The 11401-nt window shown below is 41.7% G+C and overlaps 1 protein-coding gene across 1 annotated transcript; it reads right to left on the reverse strand.

Annotated features, from left to right (window-relative positions):
* Positions 1-437: 437 nt before the first annotated feature.
* ddah2 (DDAH family member 2, ADMA-independent) lies at positions 438-10318 on the reverse strand. The gene is made up of 5 exons (XM_079571029.1): positions 9931-10318; positions 7624-7812; positions 3810-3929; positions 2025-2168; positions 438-881 (listed from the first exon to the last, which is right to left on the reverse strand). The coding sequence occupies exons 1-5, from the start codon at positions 10237-10239 to the stop codon at positions 762-764; spliced, it is 882 nt and encodes a 293-aa protein (XP_079427155.1). The 5' UTR covers positions 10240-10318; the 3' UTR covers positions 438-761.
* Positions 10319-11401: the final 1083 nt, after the last annotated feature.

An 11401-nucleotide genomic window follows, 5' to 3' on the forward strand; every position in this document is an offset into this window, starting at 1 on the left:
GATAGAGATATCTGGCATGAATATAGAGATATGAAATTTTGTCCATATCGTTCAGCCCTACTTTGGACACATGACTTTTACACATCTTAAGGAAAACATCACTGGTTATAATTACTTATGTATCGCAATGCGTATCGGATCGGCTCTGGGTATCGTGATATGTATCGGATCGTCGCAGCACCAATGCTTTGTGCTCAATGTCAGACCTGCAAATGTCTTGATTTTGCAGAACTAAAAGACAAAACTAATTTGGTTGAACCAACTTAATTTGGTTACATTTTAGCTTTATCGTCCTGATATTTTGTTGTGCTCGAATAAAAAAAAAAAAAAAATCCAGTTCAAAGGGCTTAATATTAGCCATAGGCCTGGTTGTTTACGAAAGCCATCACTCATCTTTAGCACCTTTTATAAAAGTGTTTATTGTCAGAACACGTAGCTTTGGTACATACATTTAGTGTCTACAAATTCATAGAAAAGCTAAAACAATAGTGAGCTGTTTGCATAGAAGATAAGAAATTAAATCACACACAGTTGACGATTGACTAGAAATCTGATTGACGTTTTTGTTTTTACAAAGTGGAGACACTGAGTGAAACTAGTGGTTTTGTTGAAAATGGCAAATGGTCAAAAGCAGTGAGTTTTTCCCTCGGGCATGAACCAGTCTGCAGATGTTTGGACTTCTCCAGTACCACAGTCAAAGTTTCCTTCCAGTAATAAATAGGACAGAGTGGCGTTTCCAGGCTTGGACTTGATCCTTTTTCTCAGAAGTACGAGAGTTTTCTGTTGATGAGGAGGCAGAGCGAGGACAGCGACGCTCCCAGCTTTGAGGCTTCGCTGCAGGCCGTGGGCAGCAGAGTGTAGTCCGGCAGCTTCTGGAAGGCCTGAGGACAGGAGCGGAAACACTAAGATTTAAACAGGATTTTCATAAGAGACTTTGAGTGTCCAGAAAAGCGCTGTATAAAACCAATGCATTATTAAGATTTAATAATGAAACCTAGTTAACATTTTTCAAACCAATTTTAATGATTTCCAACGAAGTGTTAACCCATCAAACATACAACTTTCCTTTAGCTTTCAGATTTTTGAAATGGGTCAATGACGTATAAGGGGTCAAAAACATATTTTCAAAACTGATGGCAGGCATATTTTCGATAATTATGTGTTTAAACAAGTCATGTTTGTTAAATAACATTTAAAAGTATTTTTTAATGTATTTGAAGCTTCTATGTATAACGAAGTGTCAGGTGGCGCAACCGAGTTTGTTCTAAAATGTAATACTTTACAAAAATGTGTACAAAGTAAAATCTTTGCCAAGTATATCTTAGACAGCCTTTCTCCTCTGAGTAATTTGTAACTGACTGATGCTGTAATCAGCAGTAAAACCAGAGGACCCTGGACGGAGTACTTGGTGTCAGCCCAAAACAGTTACCGGTTCATCCATTTTTTTTTTCATCCAGATATCTGATTTTTTTTTTCTAGTATTGACTCTGATACTTATACCAGTATTGGATCAGTGCATCTCTACAATTTTTAGGAAATTTCACATATTTTGCAGTTGCACCACTTGACATTAGCAACTAATTTAAAATTAAATTGGCCTTTATGTGGACTTTTACATTAGGTCTAGCATTTGTAAGCATGGGTAAACATTTACTTTTAAAACAAAATAAAGACTTTTATAATAAAATAATATTTTCCAATATTTTCATTGGTTGCACCACCTGACACCAAAAGTGTGACATTTTACCTATGAGTCGGAATTTTTTTTCCTCAATTCTTGAAAGAGATTTTCCAGCCTTTTCACTCATAGACAATGTGTTCTTCTGTTTGCTGTTACTATATCCTGTTGGCTGTTACTATTCTTTATTTCAAAATAGCAGCCCTGTTCTTATGGTTGTGCCACCCTGATATTTTAAGATTGCAAAGTGATACATGTAACACCCAAATAGGGGGCGTCTTAATTAAACCCTTGACTTGACCCCTCTGTAGTTGTGTCAGGAAGTAACAGGACGACACAAACTCACCGCCGCGCTCTCTGGCGCCTCCTCTGTCGGGCGGTGCAGAAGGAAGTCTCTGTTCGAGGCTCCTTTGATGAAGATGCAGTTGGCAGCGGTTTCCTCTGGGACGGTCAGGATCTCGTAATGGTGGTCTGTCAGCTGCTCCATCATCTGCACAACAAACACGGAGGAAAAAACAGCTTTAAAACATCTGCACACAGAGGAGGAACTATTACAGACGGAGAAAACCATAAGGAGGTGATGATTGACAAATGTAAGAGTCTGATCAATAAGGGTTTGATAGACTATTTGTAAATATTTCCTATATTTGACCCGTAGATATAATGTAGGCACAAAAAAGAGAAAAATCCGAGGCAGATACCTGGTTACTGGATGGACAAAATAGATAATAATGTTGTAAAATCAAATGTTTCTACAATACTGATTTATTCATCATGTCACCCTCTATCACAGTGTTTCCCAACCAGGGGTACGGGGACCTGGGGGCACTTGAGCATTTAGCACGGGGTACTTGGAATTATTTCAGATTAAAAAAGAAAATGAAAGTAGGAGTAGGATTTCAATATTAATTTCAAAGGAAAGTTGACTTTTGTGCTTCCCACAATATAACTTTTTTAAAGGGGCAATTTTGCAGAAAACAGAATGAGCCCTGCACTCACGGTTAAAGGGATATTTCAGGATTTTTGACATAGGGCCTCATTTCCTTGTAATCCAGAGTGTTGCTGATTTCTGGAGATATTTTTTTTGTAATTCATACAGTTCTTATATTTGAAGAGTTTCGTGGCGCTAGGCTAGTGCATTTCCATAGAATAATTTTAACCATTTTGCATTTAAAAGAACTTATATTTGAGCAGCATCAGCTCGTGGTTGTATAAGCTACGCAGCGGCGGAGTGAACTGCTAGAAAATAGTCCCTCTGTCTGGCGTTATAAGTGATTTGCCTCAGGTGCTCTGTGGAGGTCAGACTGTTTTTAATGCAGGCTAGCTGATACCATAATAATGCGTAACAACTATATAACAACTGCATGAATGACAAAAAAAATATCTCCAGAAATCAAAAACACTCTGGATAACTAGGAAATGAGGCCCTATGTCAAAAATCATGAAAAATCCCTTTAAATTAATGCAGTACTAAGTAACTCTTCCCCCTAGAGGCCATAAGCGCAACTGCAGGTGTAGTAGCAAGTTACGATTTTTTTACTTATTAATTGTCTTGGAGAGTAAATACGACGCTGACAGGAAAGGCGAAGGGAGAGAGGGTTACTGTGCAACCAATTATACAATGGAAATATTTTTTTTCACTCAAACTTGGCTGTAAATACTGTTTAAAGTGACGCTAGCCCGCAGTTAGCTTTGCCCGTTAGCATGTTAGCTTCTTCTGCGTGATTACATTAGTGTGTATTGCTTTCTCCGGACCGGTGGCAGTCAAGTTGCAAACATGGTTTTCTGTCCAGAGACACCAGGGGGAGATGAAGGACCCTCCAATCATCCCATTAACACTTGTACTATCCCCACAGGATTTATTAAGGTAAACACGTTACTTAGTACAGCTTTAACAGGACTTTCCTTCAACCATCCCAGCATCTCTTCCCAATCAAGTCTAGTGCTCGGGCAGCCTTAACTACTTATTTCAAGAAAACTAGACAATTTCTAGATTTGCATTGCACATCCTGCAAACATTGCCTTTAAGTTACCTCCATGTGTCTCAAAGCTTTGAAATAAAGCCTGAGCTTGTAACACTCTGGGAACATTTCATTTGTGCTGAATGCTCCAAACCAAACAGAAAAATCACCCGGAGCGTCTTCTTGGCGCCGTCGGTGTTGCTGAAGACGATGGTGTCGGGACCTCCCATTGAACAGATGTTTTTGAGCCGCGCTCCTCCACACACCGGGACAGTGGACACGGCAAAGTCCTGCACAGGAGACAATGCGTATTATAACAAACCTTATGACAAACCTTATGGAAGACGGTATATATTTGGGTTTTCCACAGCCATATTACTCCCACGATGTACTTTTAATACTTCATGGACATTTAAAAGGCCAATAATGACACATAATACTTAAAACGCCCGTCTGACAACACGGCCCCACCCACTGCCTCTAATCCCCACAACAAAGACTTAAATCACTGCCGCTAAGTGGTTCAGTGTCTGAACGACGCCTTGGGGAGACCACCGAATCAATCTCTGTGAGTGAGCGCAGTCAAGGTGGTCCCCGAACACAACTGTCCATTATCACAGCCTGTATGTGCCTCAACATCAGCAAAGAAGACGATAACTGCACTTTGCAAACATTTCATCAAACAGAGGAAAGAGAATTGGACAAAATGGGAAACAAATAAAAAGTATAAATTCAAACTCCACCTGAATATGTTTTTTGGGGTATTTTCGAACTTACAGTAAAAAATGTCCAGCAATATCATTATTTTCCAAGAAATTTGGATTTAATGCCAAAGGAATACTTTTTAATTACGCTTAAAGGGACTAGATGCAAGTTGGTCATTTTATACTCACTACTGCCACCGCAGGTCTTAGGCGTAACTGCAGCTTCTATTTTAAGCTCAACGGCACTTTGGGCCTGAAGTAACAACTTTTTGAGTGACAGTGCAGGATTTTAGAGGCAGTCGTGGTGAATAAGTCTGGGCTCATTCTACACATTAGGACATGGCTGGAACATGTAAGGCAGGGGTGTCCAAAGTGCAGCCCGGGGGCCAAATGCAGCCCTCAGACCAATTTTTGGTGGCCCTCTGCCTTTTTGCTGAATCGGGACGCATCATCAGAGATCGTCCTTTTTATTTGAAATGTAATAATTCCACACAATTCTAACCTAACAACAAACCTTTTCCTGTGAGACAGAGCTGGCATGAAGGTTTTGAGCAGAAATAAAGGTGTGGGGCGCAATTTAAACCTCTGCTAGTCAAAGGTTTTGCGGCTCTAACCACCGATCTATGGCCCTTCACCCTGTGTACGCTTCAGTATGCGGCCCCACAGGAAAAAAGTTTGATGTAGGGGGAGGAAAATACTTGGTTTTAAATGAATTTAATTTTAACTCTGTATAGTCCCTTTAAGGCCTAGATTTTGGCACAATTCAACTTTTAACACTTTAGAAAATAGTCCCTCAAAATGTGGTAATCATGTGATACAAGGTCAGTTATGTTCCAAACATTATTCTATCGACACAGACATTTATATGGTTAGTCTGGTGTTATAAGTGATTTGCCTCAGGTGCACTGTGGAGCGGGTCAAACTGTTTTTAATGCAGGCTAGCTGATACCATAGAAATGCGCTAGCCTTGCATTAGCCTAGCGCTACTCAGCTCTTCAAATAAAAGAACTGCATGAATTTAAGAAAAAAATGTCTCCATAAATCAGCAACACTCTGGATAACTAGGAAATGAGGCCCTATGTCAAAAATCCTGAAATATCCCTTTAACCATGAAACAGGTCTGAACATCAGCTTTTTGACTCTGCATGGAAAGAGTTAACATGGACCCGTTCTCCGCCTCAATGTTAATCTTCCAGAGCAACTAACAATGCAATGATGTCATGTGAATGCTACGTATTCCCTTAATGCCCTGCAGTAAATGTGCCACCTGCTCCCACTGGCAGCCCAGAGAAGTCCCGAAGCAATTTACTGCATTTGCTTAAAACTATTGATCTCTGGAGGTAAGCTCTTTTGTTCGGCTTCTTTGGGACTGTAAACAAGGCACAAATCTGATTCAGGAATCGACAGGAGAAACAAATGGACAGAAGCATCAGCAGCTGACAGGAACGGGGAGAATAGACAAGTTTTCAATGGGGTTTGTTTTTTTCCCTAAATGACTGTGCACTTTTCAAAATAGCAATGGGCTCGGTGCAATAAATGTATTTGGAAAACGTCCTCCGTCCCAGTGTCGGGTAAAGAATATCTGTAAATTAAGAATAACATAAGAAAAGGTAAATAAACATCAAGCCGAGTGTGTTTATAAAAGAGAAATCAGATTGTGGTTCCATTTCAATATTTGCCTTGGAGAGTCAGCCGTGTCCTATTGAAACAGATAAATGAATAAACAGTACGTGGCAGAAACATGCAGCTGTTTGATAATCACTGACAACAGACCGACACGTTATGCCTCACTGGGAGAGACTTCTGCGTTCAGCTGTTTTAGCCTCTAAGCTAAAGGTATTTCAAACGCAGGACTCGCCATTTTCCCCGTGGTTTTCATCACTGGCTTGGAATATTTTATGGTTTTGTATATACAGGGTTTATACAGGCAGAAGCAAGCCAAATTAATGATTTTTTTAATGCCCAAATACTATATTCTAATGCCACAAATGGAGATAAAAAACAAACAAAAAATGTATTGGGATTTGCAAACGTTTCATCAAACAGGAAAGAGAATTAGACAAAACGGGAAACACAGAAATGTGGTCAATTTCAGCCAAAACTGCAGCTGAATGTATTTGGTATTTTTAATGAACTTATACAGTAAAAATTGTTGAGCAATATCAGAATTTTCCAACAAAACTTTGATTTGAATCCACTTTAATGCTTTCTAGCCTTGGATTTTGGCATAATTCATTTAATGACTTTAAATGCTGCACAGAAACCCTGTATGTACCACCACTATACCTGATTTTTGTTTATTGTAAACTAGGGCTGGGCGATAAATCGAATCAATTCAATTAATTCATGCTTTTAAAAACAGACGATTTGGAAAATGGCTAAATCGTAAAACCGAGTCCACCGATCCATGTCCCTCTAACGTGCGGCCAACGCTCCGTAGAGAAATGACTCCAGAGACTTTCTGACGATCTGCTGCTTCACAAAGATCCAGTGTTGTGTTTTAAGAGGACGCGGTGGAGTTTCTGCTCCTGTGCCTTTCTCTCACTCTGCTCTGAGCGGACCATTTAACTCCACCCCTTTCCCATGAGTCTCCATGGAGACGGTCGTCAATCACAGCAGAGGCATGAAGACGACAAAACTAAAACACTTTTGAAAACTCTATTTATTAAGAGGTTTTAATTTTGAGAGCAGACAAGGAATATCTAAAACAGAAATAAAATGTTTTAAATAAAGGGTTATGTTATTGCACTATGTGGTATGTCCGCACTTAGATCCACTGCACCACTTATCACTGTATCACTTTATGCACCACATGTAAATCCAATCCTGTTGCTCTATGTCAATTGTCGTCTACCATATTTTACCTCTTATTTTTATCTTAGTTAATTTAATATTCTTATGCATGCCCCTAAAGCCTTATAGTTTAAAGTTTATAGCTTATTTTTATCTAAACTCTGTGTTATATGTTTTTTATGTTTAATGTTGCACGTCTCACCAAGAAAAAATCCTAGTTTGTGAACCTGTTTACAAACAATGGCAATAAAAACTATTCTGATTCTGATTCTGATCTTAATGGGCCTAATTGCAGCTGCTTTATGAAATATTAATGAGCGGGACTCTGAGCAGTTTTCCTCATATGAAAGATCAGGAGACTTTATTTTTTGGCCATATCGCCCGGCCCTATTGTGAACCGAGACATTTGTGAAACGCACTGATAAACTCATCCCATCTTTGTGATAAAAAAACTGAACTGGTGGGCGTTCAGGGCGGCGCCTCTTACCCTGAAGGTATCGGCGAGCACCTCGGCCCCTCTGCGGTTCGTGTGGGACGACACTCCCACGAAGAACTCCCTCCCGGTGAACAGGACGTCGCTGCCCTCCAGAGTGGCCCCTCCAGAGCCCCCCTCCTCCTCCCCCATCTCCACCACGGTGAGGTGCAGCTCGGACAGCACCCTGCGCACCGCCTCTGCCTGCGACGGGACACATTCACATATTTGCATGATTAAAAGCCGATTAAATATGGAGTACACAGACACATTCACACATTTGTAAGACATTGAGTTGATGTTGCCCCATTTTCCTCGACAACGGAGTTTAGGAAAGTCTGCAAATGAAAATAATCAAAATACACAAGAGAGTCCAGACACTGATCAGAGCCGCGGCAAAAACGCATCACTGTTTCCATGACCTAATACTGACATGAAACTGCAACACATTAGGTCGATACGAGTATTTCTATCCATGTTTGGGATCAGTCACTTTTGTTTTAGCATTTTTTAAGAGATTCATATATTGATTTCTTAGTTTTTGAGGCTTGGGACCAGCACAAAGCACCTCATGTGACCGGGTGATCCAGAACTCACTTCCGCCCCGTGTCCTCTCTTTTGTCTGTGAAGTGTGTGCGTAATTTTGAACAAATAGACAATTTCACGGCTCATTTAAAGTTGTCACCGTTTCCGAATCTAGTGAAGAAACATTGCAATTTCACACGATTGAAAAAATATGTAATCGTTGTTCAGACTGGACATTCAACATAAACAGAGGAATGAGGGGAAACGTCTAGATTCAAAAGCAAATTGGGCACAACGGGAAACTTTTGAGCAAAAACTGAACAATTTTAGCTTGAACTGCAGCTCAGTGAGTTTAATACTACCGTTTTTTCTTTTTTTTTACAAATTAACTTTATTGTAATGTCATTATTTTTGCTTCCACTGTGCTGCAGGTCATAAGAGGCGTTACAGGACACAAAAAAGAGGTATCCGGGCACGACTCACAGCTAAGCCACACAAGCTTTCTGCCACTACTATTGTTCTGACTAATGTTCGTTCACTGGAGAATAAGATTTGTCTGCTACGCTTTTCCCAGAAGATGGTGAACGACTGTTTTGTTTTTACATTCACTAAGTCCAGGCTCAACTGTAAGGCGGGTTTCCCAGGTGACAGGTGAAGGGCGGAGCCATTTGCTCTGCACCTTCGCCACTTGCGAGAGGGCGTCACAAGAGTAGGTGACTGCTCTGATGGGAGCACCGCTGACATTCATTTCCACGTTTACATCGCGCTGCCTTGTGTCCTTCTTTAAAGAGACTGGATGCAAGTTAATCATTTCATGCTCACTACTGCCACCTCAGGTCTTATGCGTAACTGCATGTTCTATATTAAACTTGTGCAGGTAACCTTTTGACAATGCAGGATTTTAGAGGCAGTTGTGGTGAACAGGTCTGGGCTCATTCTACACATTAGGACATGGCTGGAACATGTAGAGGGAGGATAATACATAATTTTAACATTTTTAAACTCTGTATAGTCCCTTTAAGCATGATAGGCTCTCACAGGTCAAACTAAAAACTTTATTAACCCCATCGTGAGCTAAACAATGTTTGTGTCCTGCTGGCTCGGCCCTCGCTTGGCCGTGAACGCGAAACAAAACAAATTCACATGTTGACTTTCGATGACAATAAACGTTGATTGATTCATAGATGTTCAAAGCCCCATCCTTTAGTTGGAATTAAACCTGTCCTACTCACTCCTTTTAATGTTAAACGAGGATTGTTTCTAGAGATAACTAGTGCTCCTTTGATTTAGTGGCCAAAATCTTAGGGGGGGCTTTGGCAATCCCAGAGGGTGCTCAAGCACCCCCTAGCCCCCCCCTGGCGCCACCCCTGCCCACAACCCCTCTCTCCTTCCCCTTCCCGGCCGCAGAGTCTGATTGGAGGAAAAAGCGTGTCTCCAGCCCACGTCCTTCCCACTTAAATGTGCTAAGTCTAGGGGCTGCAAGATCCCTAAGTGCGCTCCTACTTAGCAGAAAACAGTCTGCATTTTGAAACACAAGATCGGGCCCATATTGTTTCTGGATAATGACCTGTCAGGACCGACCACCCACCTATAAGACTATGCAGCCGCCCAGGGCCCTGAGATCACCCCCAAGAGTGACTCCGATGTTTGAATTAAAAAAACGTCAGAAGATCTATTAAATCTACGTTTCCTGACCAGCTTGGGCGATGAACAATACCCGCAGTGGCCTCCGCAGCAGCCCACCCTCTGCTCCAGACAGATTAAGTGCATTATGTTGGGGGATTATCTCGCACTGACCTCGCTGCGCCTCTGCTGCTTGTAGGGTCTCGTGATGAGCGCGGTGTCTCCCTGAATCACCACCACGTCCTCCACCCGCCAGCTCTCGGGCAAGTCCGGATCGGGCGGGATCTCGATCAGCTGCAGACCCGCCTTCTGCCGCAGCGCTCCGGTCAAGCAGCCGAACTGACGCTGCGCCTTGGCCAGGTCCACCGTGACCTCGCCGTTGGTTTTCTCGCCGTCTCCAGAATCCTTGGCTTTCCCGAAGGATTCTGGGATACCGCGGACGACGGCGTGGGTGAAGCGGCCGTACGGGCAGATATTCGCCATGAGGAATGTTCTCAGTTTAGGATGAAGTGTTGAAAAGAGTCGGTGTGTAGGAAGCCCAAAAGAGGGGATAAGGAAAGAGGTAAAATGTCCAATTAATGAACAAAAGAAGTTTACTTGGAGCCACAGTCCCGGGACATCCTCAACTTCTGGGTTTGCGAGACTCAGCTACTTCCTAAAGTGCATCCTGTCAAAGAGAGAAAAGGAAAACATTAAGAATCATTCAGTTTAGTTCAGGTTCTCTGAGGCGTTATAGTTGGGGTGGGCGATGACTTCATATCTTATGCCTTTTGATGAGCTTGATGAGGCCGAGCATCAGGAGCAGTGAGAGGAGAAAAGTGTCTGTATCTGAGCACAAACCCTTTTAAACTTAAATAAAACACTGAAACACAATATGACGATATCCCCAAAAAGGGATCAGATCACGATTCGCCCCATGAACTCCTTTATTGTCAGTTCTACAACATGCAAAGCACAGAATCAAAGTGGTGCCACGCTCAAACCCTTACTGGAAAAACCCAATAGGATAATTCAATGTCAAATAAAGAAAATAACAACAAAAAGTCCTGCTCAACCATCTTAGATGTACTTCAAACTTGTGTATTTTCCTCCCCCTACATGTTCCAACAATGTCCTAAGGTGTAGAATGAGCCCAGACCTGTTCACCACAACTGCCTCTAAAATCCTGCACTGTCACTCAAAAAGGTGTTGATTCGGGTCCGCAGTGCCGTCATTCACGAGCTTAATATAGAAGCTGCAGTTACACGTATGACCTGAGGTGGCAGTAGTGAGTGTAAAATGGCAAACTTGCGGACTCAATTTTAACATTTTTAAACTCTGTATAGTCCTTTAATGTGTCCCTTTGAGGAGCATGAATTCCCGAGCATGTCAAAAAAAAAGTAAGTCTCTAGCCCGTTCCTGTGCAGAGTTATGGATTTGCTCACTCCAGCCACTAGGGGGCAGCTTAAATTAAAAAAAGGAAAGAATTCCACACGTGTCCAGCAGAGGCCGCTGACATAATAAGAGATCAGGATATAAACAGCATATTATAGCCATGTGGTAAATGGTCAGTGTGGAGTGAATGAATAATGACTTAATGTAGCACTTTGAGAATGTAACACAGGCTGATGAAGCGCAATAAGTGTAAGCTGTTGTTATTTATTAA

This window comes from Gobius niger (assembly GCF_951799975.1).
Source record: "Gobius niger genome assembly, chromosome: 14".
Lineage (NCBI taxonomy): Eukaryota > Metazoa > Chordata > Actinopteri > Gobiiformes > Gobiidae > Gobius > Gobius niger.

Excerpts from the sequence above, each read along its gene's own strand:
- ddah2 (XM_079571029.1), bottom strand. The coding sequence starts at position 10,239 with ATGGCGAATATCTGCCCGTACGGCCGCTTCACCCACGCCGTCGTCCGC. Across the intron at positions 3,930-7,623 it reads TGCTCGCCGATACCTTCAGG|GACTTTGCCGTGTCCACTGT; the intron begins GTAAGAGGCGCC and ends TCTCCTGTGCAG. Across the intron at positions 2,169-3,809 it reads GCGCCAAGAAGACGCTCCGG|ATGATGGAGCAGCTGACAGA; the intron begins GTGATTTTTCTG and ends TTTGTTGTGCAG.